The following is a 20,095-nucleotide window of genomic DNA, read 5'->3' as shown; positions in this document are numbered from 1 at the left end:
TGTAATGTGCATGCTTTGGGTTGGTCGAGAACTGAATTCATGTTCGAGATCTGAGACGAACAAATCTCAATTTTTTTGGTCGAAAACCGATTTGGTCGAAAACCGATTTGGTCGAGAACCAAAGCGTTTGAGAATCGAGGTTCTACTGTATACTATATATACATGTGTGACGTATCTGTTAGCAACACACAATAAGAAGATCAAGTGGCAGGTTTCTATATACAAATAATTACAAATGTTAGGTTCATAGACATGTGTGTGTAGAGGTCAAGGCCAGGTTATCATAGACGTTTAAGTATGGATAATGACAAGAATGTGGGACTTGACTTCGGGCTGTCTGTAAACATATGGCTGTTTCTTAAGAAGATGTAAACATATTAGAACTGTTTGTTATCATTTACATTATATATAGAACATTTTCTGCCTTGATATTGGTTTGTAGCATTTATTTCTATGTTTTCGCAATATTTAGTTAATGCTTGTAAATGTCAGTTTTTAATAATATTCGGTGAGAAGTAGGAAAATTAGCTGGACATGAATACAAATCTAAAGTCTAGCTTGTTAGCCCACTTGTGTATGCTAAATAACATATATTATAATTAATAAATATATTATAAACTGCTGTCTGAAATTTTTGAATTTTGTGTTACTTATAAAGTTTATTTCCATGTTTTTAACATAATGCTGATTATTTTGATAGCTCCCATAAAAAGTGTCGTTAAACTACTACATATGAGTACCAATTGGCAGGTCTGTAGGCATGCTAAGGTTGACTGTTACAATTGGCATGTCTGTAGGCATGCTAAGGTTGACTGTTACAATTGGCAGGTCTATAGACATGCAAAGGTTGACTGTTACAATTGGCAGGTCTGTAGACATGTTAAGTGGACTGATACAAATGATAAATCTGTAGACATACTTAGGTTTACTGTTAGGATTGGCAGATCTGTAGACAGCTAAGGTTGACTGTTACATTTGGCAGGTCTATAGAATTGGTAAGGTTGACTATTACAATTGGCAGGTCTGTAGACATGATAAGAGAGACTGATACAATTGGCAAGTCTGTAGACATGCCAAGGTTGACTATTACACTTGGCAAGTCTGTAGACATGCTATGGTGGTCTATTACACTTGGTATGTCTGTAGGCATGCTAAGGTAGACTGATACAATTGGCCTGTTTGTAAATATGTTTCGAGAGACTATAAATAGGCAGGTCTGTAAATGTGTTTATATAGATAGATATGAATGACACAATTGCTCGTGTAGATTTACAATAAGCCTTGCTAGCAGACATTCATGATCTAATCGTTCTGGCTGACAGGTTTTTAGTTGTAGTTTCTGATCTCTTTTCTTTTTCTTCTGGGCGCTACACAGGCTAGGATTGGTCGTTCAGCAAATACATGTACACCTTCTTGTTTCTGACTGCTATTGCGTGCTAAATCTAGCTCTGATTTGGTGATTATACAGCCAGCAGCAAATAATCAGCTTTTAGCAAGAGATAACAATGTTAACTACGAGAGAGAAAGAGAATAGTGGATTCTTATATACCACAAGCTATGCTATGCTAACGTAAATGACCATTTTTTCAGCATGTGGTTAATCTGATGAAGATAGGCATTGTTAAAGTTGTTTAATCATCATTTGCCTGTGTCAATGTTATGTATGTATTTGTTAGAGAAGGGACCTTGACACAGCCTGTGGCCAGTAAGCGGATGCCTCATCCACCACCCTTACCTCCTAGACACTCTATGGTTAGATCCTATGCCGATGAGGAGGATAGAGAAGAGGAAGGGGTATGGTTTGCTATTGTCTTATCGTTCAGAACTTATTGTACTGTGGTTGTGTTGTTGTTGTTGTGGTTGTTGTTGGACTACCTATGACTAAGTTTCTCTAAGGAAGAGTCATTTTGCAAAGTTCTCTAGCTCAGTCGTTTGTGCTTAAGTCTTTGTTGATTTGTCTTATCATCAAATAGTATGTTGTACCACCAAGAAAAGGCAACTGTATGTTCCAAATAGGCATTCCGATTCGTAGATTGACTTATTAAAGTCATTGCTTTAGTATTAACTTTGAATTCCTAAGATAAATGTATGGCTTGAATGTGTATGTTGTGTCATGTTTTGGTTTTTTTATGAAGTGTGCTTTCCTGCACATTGACTGAGGCAGTGCCATTCCATCTCTTGTTCTAGGGGACATTGCATCTCTTGTTCTAGGGGACATTAAAAGGAGATGTTGAGCCCCCTCGAGCTGACAATGTACCCCCTGAACTTCCTCCTAAACAGAACATGAAGCATAATGGATCTGTCAGTGCATCTCGTATGAACGGTCTTCCAGGAGATGGCAAGCCCGCTCCAGAGATACCTCCCAGACCGGCCAGGTATATGAAAAAGGATCTGGATAAGAAACCGAGCAAGGGCCTGCCACCCACACCTGAAGTGCCGGTAAGATGGAATAGCCTATGGGCTAAAGTGCAAAAAATTTGTTATGATTTCTCATAAGATGTTAACTCTGTTAACATATTAACTCTGTTAACATGTTAACTCTGTTAACATGTTACGCCTGACTTTTAATCAGTGAGTTTATATTGGTTACTAGTACACTTGCCAGTTCCGTGCAATGTGAGAGATTGTCATGAGTAATCAATCAGTACATCGTAATTATCCTGTGAAATGTTAAGCAACAACTGTAAAAAAGAAAACAACTCTAAAGGTTTCCAAACTTTGTCAAACAACTGTAACTTTCAAACTTCATACCATGATAGAAATGTTTTTTGCATGTCAAATAAATTTAAAAAAAATAAAACAACTATAAAAGGGTTTAAATGTAAATGTGAAATAATTAGCAAGTAATAGCTAAATTAAGTCTGTTTTGCTACGATTACAATAAAATATGATTTGGTAATGATACAATTAATACGAACTGAGAAAACAAAATAATCCTGAATATGTTGAATTAATTATAACAATTACTTAGTCGGTTACTATTGGTTAAAAAAGATTACTGTTCCACCAGAAGCTATCCATCAAAACTTTGAATACGACGATGCTGGTACCTCTCAATACTGGTGCAAATGTAAAATTGATATATCATACTGTGTTTGTCTGACCGAATGGAGAAAGAATGTCGGGGACCTTCCTGTCCTGAGGAGATAATACAATTGCCTGCATGAAAAGAATTGACCTTGACCACGATATAGCAATTGAACCTTACGAACAAGTGAAATTGAAAGTTCGAAAAAACATGAAAAATCGTTGTTTCATATAGTTAATAAAATTCATAGTTTCAAATAATATGTTATCTAGCGTGTGCATACGGTATAGGCTAGTGCCTTGTATCAATACCTTGATCAATACGCCTTGTATAGCTCAGTGGTGGAGCGCATGGATTCAAAACTTATGGTTGCAATTTCCGTAAGTTCAAATCCATCGGAATTTAAGTCTAATATTTTAATAGCTACACAGACACAGGCAGACTTGAGAAATATATATATATATATATACGAGGGGCGATCGTAAAGTTCCAGGAATTGTCTCAGTACACAAAAACCGTTAATCGTAATCACTTAATTTAAACTGTCCCCTTCAAAGTAATCGCCTGAGCTTGCTATGCACTTGTCCCATCTGTGTTTCCACTGATCCATGCAATGCTGGAAATCACTTTCCGTAAGACTTCGGAGTTGTCTCGTCACATTTTCTTGAATAGTTGGTATGTCGTCAAATCTTTCACCTTTCATTGTCAATTTGACTTTGGGGAATAGGTAGAAGTCACATGGTGCTAAATCAGGTGAATAAGGGGGATGGTTAAGCACAGTCACCTTATTTTTTGCCAAATACTGACGTACCATCAATGAGGTGTGAGCCGGAGCATTGTCATGGTGTAGGTACCAGTCACCTGAGAGCCACAAATCTCGACGTTTCCTTCTGATACTGTCTCTAAGTCTTATCAGAATGTCTTTGTACACATGCTGATTCACACTTTGACCATGTGGCAGAAATTCGGAGTGTACCACACCTCTAATGTCGAAAAATGTTATCAGCAGCGTTTTTACATTTGAGCAAGACATTCTAGCTTTTTTAGGCCTAGGAGAGCCAGGGGATTTCCATTGAGAACTTTGTGATTTGGTCTCTGGGTCATAACCATAGACCCAACTTTCATCCCCAGTCACAACTTTTGAAATAAAGTCAGGATCTTGTGTTAAAGCATCTTTTAGTTCGATACAACAGCTAACTCTTTTTTCTTTTTGGTCGTCAGTGAGCAGTTTGGGTACCATCTTTGCAGAGATCCTTCTCATGCCTAAATCTTCAGTGAGAATAAGATGACATGTACCATAAGAAAGCCCACTTTCTGCTGATATTTCCCGTATAGTCAATCGCCTATCTCCCATCACCTGCTGCCTCACAAGGTCTGTGGCAGTTGTGGTCCTTGAAGTTGCCAGTCTGCCCATGCGGTCATCATCTTTAGTACTTGTTCTTCCCTCTCTAAATCTTTTGTGCCATTCATAACAGGCTGTTTTCTTAAGGGCAGAGTCTCCATAAGCTGTCCGTAACATTTGGAGCGTCTCAGCACCGGACTTTCCAAGTTTTACACAAAATTTTACACAAACGCGTTGCTCTTCTACTTCATTCATTTTCGAAAAATCCGACGAACGATAAAAAATGACCTTGACATTACCTACTATAACTTCATTGCGGGTGCTCTGACAAGCATAAAACTTTGGCTATGGGGAAATCCCGTGCTGCTTAGCAACATGGAACAATCAAAACAACTGCACATGGTCTTATATTTGACTAGGAAAACGATTCCGGGAACTTTATGATCACTCCTCGTATATATAGATCGGTAAAAAATGGCTCCTTTATGTGGCCTGGTGTAACAATATATCATTTTTTATTTGAGAAAATGCTTTTATGAGTAAACAAGTTCTGTTAACTTTGGATCAATTATTGTAGCTTCCTGTTTTATACACATATTTTGATTATCTGGGAAAAGAGCCTGATTTGTAGCTTTCAGTTTGGTAAGAGAGTTTATGTTATGATAGTCAGCGATTCCAAAAGGTGTTATTAACCTTATGATCTTTATCGCTGCAGATGGGGGCTTGCTTCTCCAAAGTGTTCAATGGCTGTCCGTTGCATATCAATGCTTCAGCATCATGGATTGAGAGTGACTCGAGGGACCAGATCATTTTTATCGGTGCAGAGGAAGGAATTTATGCACTCAACTTGAATGAAATGCATGAGGGTCTCCTCGAACTGGTAAGATACTGTTTCTCCTCGATTTTCTTCCTACCAATCCTCACCTTGGTTTTCTCATTAATTTTTTCTACTGTCTCTCGTTCAGTTTCCTGCCTCCTGTTCAGTTTCCTGTCTCCTGTTCAGCTTCCTGTCTCCTGTTCAGTTTCCTGTCTCTTGTTCAGTTTCCTGTCACTTGTTCAGCTTCCTGTCTCCTGTTCAGTTTCCTGTCTCTTGTTCAGCTTTCTGTCTCCTGTTCAGCTTCCTGTCTCCCGTTCAGCTTCCCGTCTCCTGTTCAGCTTCCTGTCTCCTGTTCAGCTTCCTGTCTCCTGTTCAGCTTCATGTCTCCTGTTCAGCTTCCTGTCTCCTGTTCAGTTTCCTGTCTCGTGTTCAGTTTCCTGTCTCCTGTTCAGCTTCCTGTTTCGTGTTCAGCTTCCTGTCTTCTGTTCAGCTTCCTGTCTCCTGTTCAGCTTCCTGTCTCCTGTTCAGCTTCCTGTCTCCTGTTCAGCTTCCTGTCTCCTGTTCAGCTTCCTTTCTCGTGTTCAGCTTCCCGTCTCCTGTTCAGCTTCCCGTCTCGTGTTCAGCTTCCCGTCTCGTGTTCAGCTTCCTGTCTCCTGTTCAGCTTCCCATCTCCTGTTCAGCTTCCCGTCTCCTGTTCAGTTTCCTGTCTCCTGTTCAGTTTCCTGTCTCCTGTTCTGTTTCCTGTCTCCTGTTCTGTTTCCTGTTCAGCTTCCTGTTTCCTGTTCAGCTTCCTTTCTCATGTTCAGCTTCCTGTCTTCTGTTCAGCTTCCTGTCTCCTGTTCAGCTTCCTGTCTCCTGTTCAGCTTCCTGTTTTCTGTTCAGCTTCCTTACTCGTGTTCAGCTTCCTGTCTTCTGTTCAGCTTCCTGTCTCCTGTCCAGCTTCCCGTTTTTTGTTCAGCTTCCCATTTTCTGTTCAGCTTCCGGTCTCCTGTTCAGTTTTCTGTCTCCTGTTCAGCTTTCTGTTTTTTCTTCTTTTCACCCTCGCTTCACTTCCAGCTTTTCTCATGTCTCTTATCCTTTTTGTTTTTCCGTTTATTTTTCTTCTACTCGCTTTTGTATTTGTTCTTTTTTTCTCTCTAATTAACTTCATGGGTTTTGGTGTAGTTCCGTGGATATCAATATATCCCCTTGTTCATCATTTACACCTTTTTATATACAGGTACTTGTATGTTAAACATTTATAGGGTCACAGAATCTCATATTCCGCTAATTTATAATCTTGTTCATTCAAGTTACCAGTCAATTGATTCCCATACATTTTAATGCTTTATGACATCACTATTGTCAGGAAAAAAGAGCGATGGGTTGTAAGGTTGTTTACTATTGTCTGCTCTTGTTCATATATTTCGTTCCCGAGTGTCAAGTACTCGTGATGTCCATTGCAGGTACACGCTCGGCGTTGCATATGGCTACATGTGGTAAAGAATGTGCTCATGTCTATATCAGGCAAGAATCAACATCTGTTCAGACATGATCTCTCCATGATTTATACCAAGTCCAAGACTCACCGGATGTCTATGGCCATACCAGAGCGGTTTGTACCCAAGTAAGATGCATGACTCTACAGTTTTTACCAGTAAATCAGTGGTTATCGTTGAATTCAGTTCAGTCGATGATAGCTGGGTTTACTGTACTCATTCGATTCACATCTCGGTAACTCTGAGATGTGAACAGCAAGAAATGTCCATTCCAAACAAAACAGTCAACTAGTTTCAGAGTTGTCTTATCAATTTGTGAGTTTTTAGTAGTGTCATTGGTCTCATTGGACACAATAGATCACAGCAGTAGATAAGCAGCGCTTATAGATTGTTAGAGATTGATCATAGGTTTGCATTGCTTGTTTACATATTAGAGAGTGTATCGGAATAAATATGATTGGGGAAATAACTATCACTTGTTGGGCTTCACCCGCAAAGATCCTGTCTTAAAATATGAAGTTTTCATACAGAAACGCCTTGACACTATTTAAATCTGCATTATTAGCGTTTGTGAAAAGTAAAAACATGGTTTAAAGTTGATCATAATATAACACAGTACTACTAGTGACTAACATGCCACAGTACTACTAGTGACTTCTATGACACAGTACTACTAGTGACTAATATAACACAGTACTACCTGTGACTAATATACAACGGTACTACTAGTGACTAATATGACACAGTACTAACAGTGACTAATATAACACAGTACTACTAGTGACTAATATAACACAGTACTACTTGTGACTAATATACAACAGTACTACTAGTGAATAATATGACACAGTACTACCAGTGACTAATTTAACACAGTACTAACAGTGACTAATATAACACAGTACAACTAGTGACTAATATGACACAGTACTATCAGTGACTAATATGACACAGTCCTAACAGTGACTAACATGCCGCAGTACTACCAGTGACTAATATGACTGTACTAACAGTAACTAATATACCACAGTAATACTAGTGACTAGTATGACACAGTACTAACATGCCACAGTACTACCAGTGACTAATATGACAGTACCAACAGTAACTAATATACCACAGTAATACTAGTGACTAATATGACACAGTACTACCAATGACTAATATAGCACAGTACTACCTGTAAACCTACCGGTGAGTAATATAACACAGTACTTCCAGCGTCTAATATAACACAGTACTACCAGTGTCTAATTTAACACAGTAATTCCAGTGACTAATATAACACAGTACTACCAGTGACTAATATAACACAGTACTTCCATTGACTAATATAACACACTACTACTAGTGACTAATATAACACAGTACTTTCAGTGACTAATATAACACAGTACTACCAGTGACTAATATAACACAGTACTTCCAGTGACTAATATAACACAGTACTTCGAGTGACTAATATAACACAGTACTACCAGTAACTAATATAACACAGTACTACCAGTGACTAATATAACACTGTACTTCCAGTGACTAATATAGCACAGTACTACCAGTGACTAATATAACACAGTACTTCCAGTGACTAAATATAACACAGTACTTCCAGTGACTAATATAACACAGTACTACCAGTGACTAATATAACACAGTACTTCCAGTGCTTATTAATATATCATATAAACATTCTGATGCTCTCATTCTTACAGAAAGTTTACGCCTACATCAAAGGTTCCTGATACCAAGGGCTGTCAGTCCTGCGCCATAGTTCGTAACCCTTACAATGGATACAAATACTTGGCAACCTGCCAGACAAATGGCATTTTACTCATGCAATGGTATGAGCCACTGAACAAGTTTATGCAGCTCAAGGTGGGTCGTCTTTTCTCTCCCCTTCTTTGTTCAAGTTATACCCTTAAACCACAATCAACTTGTGCCTGAAAAGTATTTTATGTTATCTGTAGTGGATTTGTCTTCTCCTTGTTGTGTAATATGTTTGGAGTTAGGGCGGAACGCTATCCCCCCTTAGATGGTGCGAGCTACCCTCTACTTAATACTCTCAAGAGATGTAATTAAGAAATAACATTCGCATATCAGTTATATTTTAACCGAGCCACCAGAATTACAAAACAATGACATAGAGTTATTCTCAACGTAAACATCTTGTGTTGAGGATCGGTGCATCTTAGCAAGAATTTTATCATATTCAAATAACTTCATATTTTCAACTTTCGTTGAGATAAAAACAGGCTGCCTTTAAACCAAGCGTAAATTTATATCAGAGGACACTTGTTGTTCACCTATTCAGACATGAACTACGTGTAGAAGTTGTTATGAGAGCTGGCAATGTGTTTTTTCTCACAGAATTTCCAAGTGTGCCTTCCTAATGAGAAGATATGGCTGTTACTATTTTTATTGTAAACATGTTGAGAGTTGAAACTCTTTCAATTGTTTTCTTTATCGTGATTCCTATTATTCTTCATGATGGCTATCGGTGTGTGACATCATCAGTGTGTGGCATCACCAGTGTGTGACATCATCAGTGTGTGATATCATCAGTGTGTGGCATCACCAGTGTATGACATCATCAGCGTTTGACATCATCGGCGTTTGACATCATCGGCGTGTGACATCGTCGGCGTGTGACATAATCGGCGTGTGACATCGTCGGCGTGTGACATCGTCGGCGTGTGACATCGTCGGCGTGTGACATCGTCGGCGTGTGACATCGTCGGCGTGTGACATCGTCGGCGTGTGACATCGTCGGCGTGTGACATCGTCGGCGTGGGACATCGTCGGCGTGTGACATCGTCGGCGTGTGACATCGTCGGCGTGTGACATCGTCGGCGTGTGACATCGTCGGCGTGTGACATCGTCGGCGTGTGACATCGTCGGCGTGTGGCATCGTCGGCGTGTGGCATCGTCGGCGTGTGGCATCGTCGGCGTGTGGCATCGTCGGCGTGTGGCATCGTCGGCGTGTGACATCGTCGGCGTGTGACATCGTCGGCGTGTGACATCGTCGGCGTGTGACATCGTCGGCGTGTGGCATCGTCGGCGTGTGACATCGTCGGCGTGTGACATCGTCGGCGTTTGACATCGTCGGCGCTTGACATCGTCGGTGTGTGACATCGTCGGTGTGTGACATCGTCGGTGTGTGACATCGTCAGTGTGTGACATGCAGGCAGCAAATCTGTGTCAAAAACCTTCATAGTTGTTTCTTTATTTATCCTTAAACATACAACAGAATAAAACTTCAATTCGCTAGTCAAAAACCTCCAGTGTACTTGGTGGTCGCATTGCCGGCTGCCTTAGTCAACTTAGAGTACATATGTGACAGCATACACTCACAACTGCGCTGCCACTGCACTTTTACATTCACAAGGGATTTAAGTTTAACGAATGTTGGACCAGTTTTAAAGTACAGTAATACTTCAACTTACGAGTGCTCTAACGTACGAGAAACTTGAGATACGAGCCAGCTTTTAAGCAAGTTTTAGCACTAACATACGAGCCGTGTTTGAGATACGAGCACGTGAGTCAGTTGCCAAGTATGCCGGAGGTGTTTTATGACAACAGCATCAATCTGTATTTTTCAACTGCACAGGTTATACTTTTGTACCGTGTTTTTGTGCACGCTTTTCAGTGCAGAAATATGTGAATTAAAAGTACTGTGCGTAGACCGAAAGTTTGCCAGTAAAATGAAAAATATTGCAAAGAAAAAACAAACGATAAAAATTGATATTAAACGGAAAATTATTGAAAAATATGCGAAATGTGTATGCATGATTGAGCTAGCTCAGCAATATGACAGAAATACATCCACAATTATCAAACAGAAGGATTATATTCAGGGCATTTTTGCTCGCAAAAGTACTAACCGTAGTTTCTAAACGGCGCGGCGATCTTCACCACCGCTGATGGAGAGACCGCTCAGGCATTGGATATAAAATAAACAATTGGCCGGTGACAGCGTAACTGAAACGACGCTATTTGAAAAGGCCGTTGCTATTTATCAAAACTATAAAAATAGACATTCGGACAAGTTGGCTAGTGGTCGGGCATTAAACCTTTGTGACGACACATGTGTTCGTCCTAATCGCGACATGTTGAAAGGGCGACAAAGGCAAACATCCTTAGATAGGTTCATCTTAAAACGGCCGGCTAGTCGTGAAAGCGTAACAAAGGAAAAATTAGCTAACTAGCGAGAAACTGCAAACTATGAACGCCGAAGAAATTTTAATTACGTTCAGTTAAAAATGAAAGTGCTTTTAGATTTGCTTCTAAGTTTGTCTTTTAAGACTTTGATAAAATCCAAATTTATCAAAGTCAACTGTTGTAATGAAGGATAACTTATATATCTCTCTCTGGCAAATGTTAGCGTTAGCTGCTATTGTATGTATTTAATTTTACATTTTAATTTAGCACATTTCCTTGCATTATTTTTTATTTGTTGCTTTTTGAAAGCTTGTGGTAAGTTAAGACAATAACCAACATGTTCTTTCTGTTACAATATCTTGTTTTGAGTTTTTTATTTGCATTTAACAGAGTTTGGAAACCAATAAATATATATTTAATTGTTCTATATATAAATAAATTGCACCAACATGCAAGTAAATTAACATACGAGCTTAGTCTCGGAACGCATTAAGCTCGTAAGTTGAAGTATGACTGTACATCGTTGCTCTGAGTTGTCGTTAAACAAGAACTACTTGTATACGTACTGTGCTCGTAGCTAACGATTAACATTATTGCTGTTCAATCATCGACTTATCAATTCATTATTTGGTCTTCTTGATTGATCAAATCCTCTATTTATGTTCAACATTTATTTACACCCTCTGGTTTGATTGGTTCCCATCAAGAACAAACTAAGAACTTTCTTCTCACATGGTAGGCTCCAAGGCTTGTGAACACTGTAAAATATCTATCTATTATAATATCTAATATCTATCTGTTATGTGAAATAAGTTAATGACCATAAGGACTCTTTGGACATGGTTTATTGAAGATGCCAATAAAAACTCCACCTCTAACCCTTGCATCTGTGCTTTTAGTCATTAGTCAGTTAATATTCAGATTAATTATAATAATATGATAAATAGAGTGCTATAGTAATTACGATAATATATAGTAATAATGAAATATATATACTCCATGGATTTAATGTTCCTTGATTGTTGAATTTGCCAAGCTTCTCTAATCCTAGAACAGGATGCAGCATGTTTGCTACAACAAGGATTATTCCCTTTAATATCTAGCACCTGCAGACACCTGCAGACACCTGTTGGCCATTTCCAATATTTAAATCATTTGGGTGGTCGTTGTCTAAGCAAGCATTTTTCAATATCTATTTCACAACAACTATTTTCATAGAAATCTTTAAATATTCTAGAAAATTCTTACTCATGGGGGCATCTTCAGATGAGTGAAACAATCATATGATGCTAGTAGTCTAATAGTCTGTTCATGCTGTAGCCATTGTCTCTTTCAGTTGTTTGAAGTAGCAATTCCAAATCCACTGAGCTGTTTTGAACTTTTCGTAACTCCAGATGAAGAATATCCACATGTCTGTGTTGGTGTGACTGCAAGGTAGGCCTATGGGAATAGTTGACTATATGGCTGTCTAACTGCGTCATCATTCGTTCACATTAGGTACAGCATTACCCTAGGACACTTATGTATTCGCCTCATCTAACTTTCGCGTTTTCGCGGAGTCATCATGTCGCGAAAATTTCATGAGCGAAACTAAACTATCATAACGAACGAGCGAAAACACGAAATTAAATAGCTTTGTTCATTGATAGTCCAAGAAACAAATGGCAGCAAGCGATCAAATTGTATTATCGATCTCGGCCACACAATTTTACCTGCGGTTTACAATTACCAACTAGTCCCAAATTGAAAAAAAATTTCTTACTGGTGAACCGGTGCTAGTACATTACAAAAAGGTTTGTGATCAGCATTCTAGACACTCTTTTTAGGAAAGTTATTTCCATCAGTTTGTGATCAGGTCAAGAATTTATCACAAACAAGTTGCTTCCAATAAAATTCTATTTCATTTTAACTATCTTTGCAGAGATATTACCACAACTTGTTTATATCATATTTTACTGTAATTCCTCTGATTTGTGCCTATGCTTATCTAAACTGATAGTCCTATAATCTTCCCCAATGTGGCTTTATATGAGATAACTCTATGAGTATCTTTATGGCTCTTACTCTTTTCTTGCAGTAATGAAGGTGGTAGTACAGTCAAATTTGACACAATTAACCTCAACACTTCAGTGCAATGGTACACATCTGAAGAATACTCATGTATGTACCTTCTATATCCAAGCATTATCTTCTCATTTTCGCATCTGTTTTACACTCGGGTCATCTTTCTGATATATTCCTACTGTTATGTTTATTACTTACAGCTCACAAATATCTTGACGCATCTAACATCACTCAGCTTGAGAAGGACACGGTGTTGGTCTGCTATGATAGTAAGTCACTGGTAGTACTGTAGTGTATTAGTCACTGGTAGTACTGTGTTATATTAGTCACTGGTAGTACAGTATTATTATTATTACAGTACTACCAGTGACTAATATAATATTAGTCACTGGTAGTACTGTGTTACATAAGTCATTAATGATCCACTACTGACTAGTATCAGTATATTCAAATGGTTCGGTTGACTTTGTTCTCTCATCTTGCAGAACACGTGAAGATAGTCAGCAGAAATGGGCGATTGAAGTCGAGCAGTAAACAAGCATCACAGCTTACCTTCCATTTTCCCATTCAGGCATTGGGTAAGTTTTGGTCTCAGTTTTGTGATTGCTTGTGCATTCGGTTTGTATTATTACTCCAGACTATATCTCTGTTTAATCAATGATATACAGCCCCCACAAGGATAGGGTGGGATATACAGCCCCCACAAGGATAGGCGACGGGCATCATGTGGGCGAAGCTTAATGATCGAGCTCTGTTGGGATGAACCCGAACATGGTACCCGAACAAACAAATATGCTGAATAAAGCCCCTTGTAAATTTACAAATATTATAAACAATATTGGTTATTTTACTGATCTGTTGGTTTCATTTTGTTGTCAAATAAATATAGTTGCCCAATATTGTCACCGTTTTGATCAGTCAGTAGCCATTCACAAGCATTCACGATATTAATAGTTGCAATCGTAAAATAGCCCAAATTCGGTTTTATATTTAGATTTTGAGTAAGAAAACTACACTCCACAGCTTTACCTGCTGTCCTATCTTATTGGCCAGGTAAAACATTGATGAAAGACTGTCATTTTATATTAGGGGTGGCAAAATATTAATCAGAAACTTGGAAAAAAAAAGGCCGTTGTTCGGGTAATTTTGGGTAAATAATATTTAACTTTAGGCATATACTTTGACACCTACCAATTTCAAAATTAGTAAAAGTAGATAATTTGAAATGTTTTATTTTCCAAGGACCCATTTTTTTAGTCAAGTGTTACCCTTACATTGTAGAAATTCAAGGTTTGCCATTGTGAGTTGCGGGGCCTACTGACTGAATGAGCTAATGAAACGATAACAGCGAGTCGTGTTTTTCAAAACCTAAAAAAGCAACGCGTTCGCCCCGCGAGAATTGTGTTAGCTCCGAAACCCAGGCTAGCACAATCCTAACAGAGCGCGATCATTAAACCCCGCTTATTATGATAGCCGTCGCCTATCTGTGGGGGATGTATATCATTGGTTTAACCTATATACTCGTAAATGGCACTGGCAGTTATCCGTTCATAGTTTATATCTTAGGCGCGGAGCTGTGTTCAATTTGTTCACTCGCTGATACAACAGATTTTCAATTTCCACTGTTCACACTTTAGTCTTAAAACAAATCTTAACCAAGAAGCTTCTAGCAAAGATCAATAAGACAACGTGTTTGAACTATCTTTAATAGTTAGAGAATTTACTGTTTTTGTTGCATTCAAATGAGTAAAACGGTTGACGCTGGTTTGTAATTCCTTGGGTGAACCGCATCTATTAGTTTTTGCTACTTTTCCAAAAATGTAATTTTATTATTTGTACTCTATGAAAATATAGGATACGTGTGTGAGTAACAAAAATGGTATTTATTTGAAACAAGCAATAAATTAATAGTTACTTCATAAAACTATAGTCAAACTTTGGTATAAAAAGTTAATCTATTCTGATATTTGCATTTGTTAAACCGTTGTACATCGAAGCCAATGTTCTTATATGGATACATTGCATTTTGCTAAATTCAATCCAAAGGCTACAAACACTTCAATTACATATAGTTTTAAAACAATTGAACCACAGAAAATGTGTAAAAGAATTACATGTAGGAACCTAAATTGACAGTGATTATTAATAAACAAGAATTATTGTTATTGTGCCTTAGAGACTCGTGAACAGAATTGCTGGTTCACCAAACTGTACGTTCCGTAAGTACTGTAAGTAATAATATGAGGTCTAGGCTACTCCAACCTGAGCCTCATAATCGGCTCTCCACTTCCGTGTGTCTCTAAGATAATTAACAATAATAATAAACTAAAATAGTAATGAAATAATAATTAAAAAAACTAATACTTATTTGATTATTAGTTTTTAATTTATCTTGTTTTTTTATATTTGGGATGTTATGTGCGATTACTTGCAGTGTTAATAAAGGAGTAATGATATATTTTAATTATAGTAATAATATATTTTCAAGCTGTGGAACAAATTAACCGTGCAGTATGTAAGAGTATTTGCTCTAACACGAAGCTTTGACATAGTGTCAACTTTGTGAATTGAGGTTTAACTGTATTTGTCGGATGTGTCTACAGGCTATAGATATTGAGTCAGACGTGTCCACAGGCTATAGATATTGAGTCAGACGTGTCCACAGGCTATAGATGTTGAGTCAGTTGTGTCTATGGGCTATATATATTGAGGCAGATGTGTCCACAGGCTATAGATGTTGAGTCAGACGTGTCCACAGGCTATAGATGTTGAGTCAGACGTGTCCACAGGCTATAGATATTGAGTCAGACGTGTCCACAGGCTATAGATGTTGAGTCAGTTGTGTCTATGGGCTATATATATTGAGGCAGATGTGTCTACCGACTATAGATATTGAGTCAGATGTGTCTACGGGCTATAGATATTGAGTCAGATGTGTCTACGGGCTATAAATATTGAGTCAGATTTGGCTACAGGCTATAGATATTGACGCAGATGTGTCTACAGGCTATAGATATTGAGGCAAATGTGTCCACAGGCTATAGATATTGAGGCAGATGTGTCCACAGGCTATAGATATGGGTTGATCAAGATTCTAAGCTAAGAACTTTGTTGCAGTCTGTCTCAAGGACAGTGTCTTGGCCTTCCATGAGCATGGAATGCAAGGAAAAAGTTTTAAACAAAACAAAGTCACCCAAGAAATTTTGGATGGGCAGAGAACTTATAAACTGATTGGCGCTGACAGGTGAGGTCTTTCTCCTTATTTTTCATTCTTGTAGTGGTACACTCAGCCGAATAAATTTGTTGCGCTTGTTTCCTGTACAGGTAGGAGGCAGGTTAAATCATAGAGTTATCTTACCCTGATGAATACGCAGACTTATGATCTCACTGCATACTACTTGAGATATATTCCACCATTGCATCGCAGGCACTTGTTGTTATATATTGCATTGAGCTATTTCATCCGCAGATTGACCTGTTGTCTACATTAATTTTGTAATATGCCAGCCAATTTGTTTGGCACATGATATCAGTGTTAAGTTCAGTATGTTGTTGCTTGACTTCTACTGCATCTCTCACATCTCATTGGCTAACTTCGCTAACAAACACAGTTCTGTGTACACTGAAAAGTTACTAGAGAGGTTACGCCTGCCATTTTTTGGTAAAAAACAGAAAAGGATTATAAAAAATAACGTACAACTTGGATTATTGGATCAGATGCAACCAGCCAAAACTATGGAAAAGCATACTCAGCCTGCATAGCAACTGATGGTGCTCTGTACGGGACATCTGTTTGTATACCCAGCATCGATGCTCCTTACGGGACATCTGTTTGTATACCCAGCATCGGTATTCCTTACGGGACATCTTTCATTTCTTGTAGAGTTGTTCTCATTGAGAGCCGGCCAAGTGAAACGCCTGATGCAGATGCCAACCTCTATATACTAGCTGGCCATGAGAACACTTATTGAGGGCCCAAGCACTCCAAATCAACCTTACCATATCACAACATGTCATTTATAAATATTACGGGCCCTGCAGACACGCCTCCCATCCCCTATGCCGGCGTCTCAGTCTCAACCCTTTTCTGCTCAAGTGCGGCTGTGATAGTGCGCCGTGCAGGACGGAGATTAGTGTTCGTTGCTTAGCAACTGTGGCCCAATGCTTTTTCTCGAGTCAGATTCACCTATGCAGCTGATGCTGCGAGGGTGAAAATCTCTGCAGTTAATTTAACCTGAGAATTTGGAGCGCTGTATCCAGCTCAGCTTTTTTCTAGATTATATACCCTATTGCTTTCTTTACATAGTTAATTATACTATTTTTTGTGGAAACGCGACTTTAGAGTACCGCACTACTTAGTGGGTTTCATTCACAGGAGAAATGCATGCAAATAAACAAATTACCAGTTCATAGCTGCAGCTAGATTTGGAGTTGTTTCTCCTCGTGTAATCTTAGGCTTATTTGCAGTTATATTTCCCCTTGAAATACTATGGCTATTTATCACATAGATTATTGATTCTGCTTTTTTAAACGCTGCCGCAAGGTGAGTGCACATGTGACAGCGTGTAATAATACCGCCTGTGTAAATATAACAAACCAATCTTGTGCTTTTCTTCATGATTCTGAGTCTGATAGTGAACATACTGTAGTTAAAGGTTGAAGGTTGTAGTAGCTTGCAACAAAATTCACATTAAAGTTATTTGGTATCAAAAGATTCACCATGTCTTAATCTGTTGTGTTGTAGGTGCCAAATATGTGGAAATGTGATTACAAGCTCTTAAAAGCTCAAAAACGAAAAGCCGCCGTAGATTGGAATCTCTTTATTTCTCTGACGTAGTCATGAAATTTGATTGTCTTGTCACGTGATGTTCTCACGTGAATTGAAAGGCCAATAAAAAGCTCAATATAAAACTTATCGTAGCACTAGTTTATGACAAACACATCGGGTTTTACCGAAGACCCCGTATCAAATATAGATGCTCGCTACTTTACAGTTTTGTTTCGGTTTGGTCTAATCGGCAAGTCGTAATCTGATCATGTGACCCAATACTTCGCAAATAATTTCTGCAGCACTTTCGATTATCACAAGTGACCAACTGGCTCGTCATGATTATCAGACAATGATATGTACTCCTTCAAGCTAAGGCTAAAAAATTAAACGAATTTTTACGGTAAGTTATAAGATATCAGTGCTAAAAGTGACAGCATTAAAATGATGATAAATAGATGCGTAAGAACAATAGACATGGTTTTATTGACTGCGTGAAGTATATTTGTAAAAATATTTCGACGAATAAGGTTGCATGAAAGTGTAAACAGAAACCATCTACCACAGCTACATCACATTTGAGCCGTTTTGGAAAGAGAATCCAAACTACGGCGGTCTCGTGTGGCTGCGATTATCTGTTCGTTTTTGAGCTTTTAAGAGCTTGTAATCACATTTGCACATATTTTGCACCTACAACAGAGTATAAGACATGGGGGAATCTTTTCATATCAAATAACTGGAATGTTGATTTTGTTACAATTCAACCTTCAAGGTTTGCCTTTGAGAATTCATGGTGTTTAGTTGTTAAACTTCATGGTTAGATCAATGAAAGTGATAAGCATTTGCTAATCAATTAAATTTCTAGCAATCAAAACCTCACAGATCATGGACAACACTCACTATTTGTACCTGATAACATCGTATTAAGCTTGTAGCTGCATGTTAACTAGGGTTGCACGATAGCTCGATAGTCGACTGCGATAGTTGGTAGTTGCCTTCTCGATATGAATATGGTGTTTATTTATAGCCTATCAAAAAATTCGAACTTTTATATCGTTATCGGATAATAAAAACTAATATAACCCGATAGTTTGTTGTTTTTTCTGCAGATTCTTTTCTGCAGCTTTTCCCATCGCTTCCCACAATCCTCGATCTTTTCAAGCACGTGTGGTCATCTTGCTAGTGAAGTTATCTTATCGATAATACGATAGTTTTACCAGCTGCCAAGTCACGCGATAAGTATCGGTGAACTCTGTCTGCTCATTGATAATTCGATCGTTATTGGTGAGACAACTCCAACGATAGTGGATCACACCTTTCCAAACTACAAACGTCATCCCTATTCTTAACTCCTACTTGCTGTATTCTGTCAAATACTTGTACTTATTAGTATGCTGAACTGAGTGCACACCGGAATGATAAAAATATATCCCTCTTATATAATCAGAAGCTTGATAGCTATCTGGCTTTAATAGCAAAAAGCATTAGTTTGATAAAAGCATGTTAAAAAGCTCTATGGCATAATCAAGCAAATTTACAATTAAAATACGTGTTTAGTTGTTTGTGTAGTACATTGTGATGTCCTAACGCTACCTACGAACATTGAGCTGTAGAAACGGGACATAATGCAGCCGTGTCCTAGCGCCTTTATAGATTATCGTGTTGTCATGCAGTAACAGCACACAGCAACAGAATGTTTTAAACACCTTTCATTATAAATAATGCTTGGCCACACATGTTGGCAATTTTAATGGTTCCTGCGCTTTTAAACCTTGTCAGATTTACTTTGGTCAGCCCTATTAGGTTATTAGCTGAGTTTGTAGGTTCAAAGACATATTTATGTATGCGTTTGTGTATGTGGAGGGTTGTTAGATCAATAATCAGAATTCGGTGTAAAAAAGTAAGTTGTAGTTGCTGCTCATTGACAATGAGAACATGGTCACCCCTCACACCCAGTGTCAAAGTCACCTCTTACGCCACGTGTCAAGGTCACCTCTTATGCCACGTGTCAAGGTCACCTCTTATGCCACATGTCAAAAGCATGAAGCTGTCTTTTTACCTGTTATGTGATGTCAAAAAGCAGATAATTTACAGTCTAGCAGGTAAGAAAGGCAGAGCAGTGATAAATGACCTTTTGACCTGCTTGTAGTTCTAGTGGGTCGTCTACATCTGTTCAAGAGTATGACCTATTCATCTTAATTAAAATACAGATCTTGAAAAGTTTTTTAGTGAAATTAAACAAATCTCTGCTGAGGGACATGAAGGACTGGCAGCTATCCCAGCTAGTAACAATACACAAAGTTTAAAGTTTAGTGCTTTTGTGAATAGAATTTTGGGCTTGAGTTGTGTTTCTGTCTACTGATAGGAGTTCATAATAACTTTAAACATCTTCGTTTACATTGTTATTAGATAAAAGCTATTCAATCTGTAGATGGAAAGC

General features: G+C 38.3%; 2 protein-coding genes across 3 annotated transcripts in view; one reads left to right on the top strand and one right to left on the bottom strand.

Annotated features, from left to right (window-relative positions):
- Positions 1-17,521, top strand: part of LOC137396782 (mitogen-activated protein kinase kinase kinase kinase 5-like) — a 48,105-nt gene extending 30,584 nt beyond the window's left edge. For both annotated transcript variants that reach the window (XM_068083091.1, XM_068083090.1), the window contains 11 exons: positions 1,677-1,794; positions 2,212-2,439; positions 5,086-5,250; positions 6,633-6,793; positions 8,378-8,540; positions 12,160-12,257; positions 12,901-12,983; positions 13,088-13,156; positions 13,373-13,465; positions 16,005-16,131; positions 16,771-17,521. In XM_068083091.1, the coding sequence (XP_067939192.1) occupies positions 1,677-1,794; positions 2,212-2,439; positions 5,086-5,250; positions 6,633-6,793; positions 8,378-8,540; positions 12,160-12,257; positions 12,901-12,983; positions 13,088-13,156; positions 13,373-13,465; positions 16,005-16,131; positions 16,771-16,858 (1,393 nt within the window). In that variant the 3' untranslated portion in view covers positions 16,859-17,521. The remainder of the gene's footprint in view (positions 1-1,676; positions 1,795-2,211; positions 2,440-5,085; positions 5,251-6,632; positions 6,794-8,377; positions 8,541-12,159; positions 12,258-12,900; positions 12,984-13,087; positions 13,157-13,372; positions 13,466-16,004; positions 16,132-16,770) is intronic.
- The window catches only part of LOC137396452 (uncharacterized), a 140,377-nt gene that overhangs the window by 57,589 nt on the left and 62,693 nt on the right, over positions 1-20,095 (bottom strand). The window lies entirely within an intron of this gene.

Source organism: Watersipora subatra, chromosome 5, assembly GCF_963576615.1.
Source record: "Watersipora subatra chromosome 5, tzWatSuba1.1, whole genome shotgun sequence".
Classification (NCBI taxonomy): domain Eukaryota; kingdom Metazoa; phylum Bryozoa; class Gymnolaemata; order Cheilostomatida; family Watersiporidae; genus Watersipora; species Watersipora subatra.
Note: the sequence above shows the minus strand (reverse complement) of the source record. Positions and strands in the feature narration are given on the sequence as shown.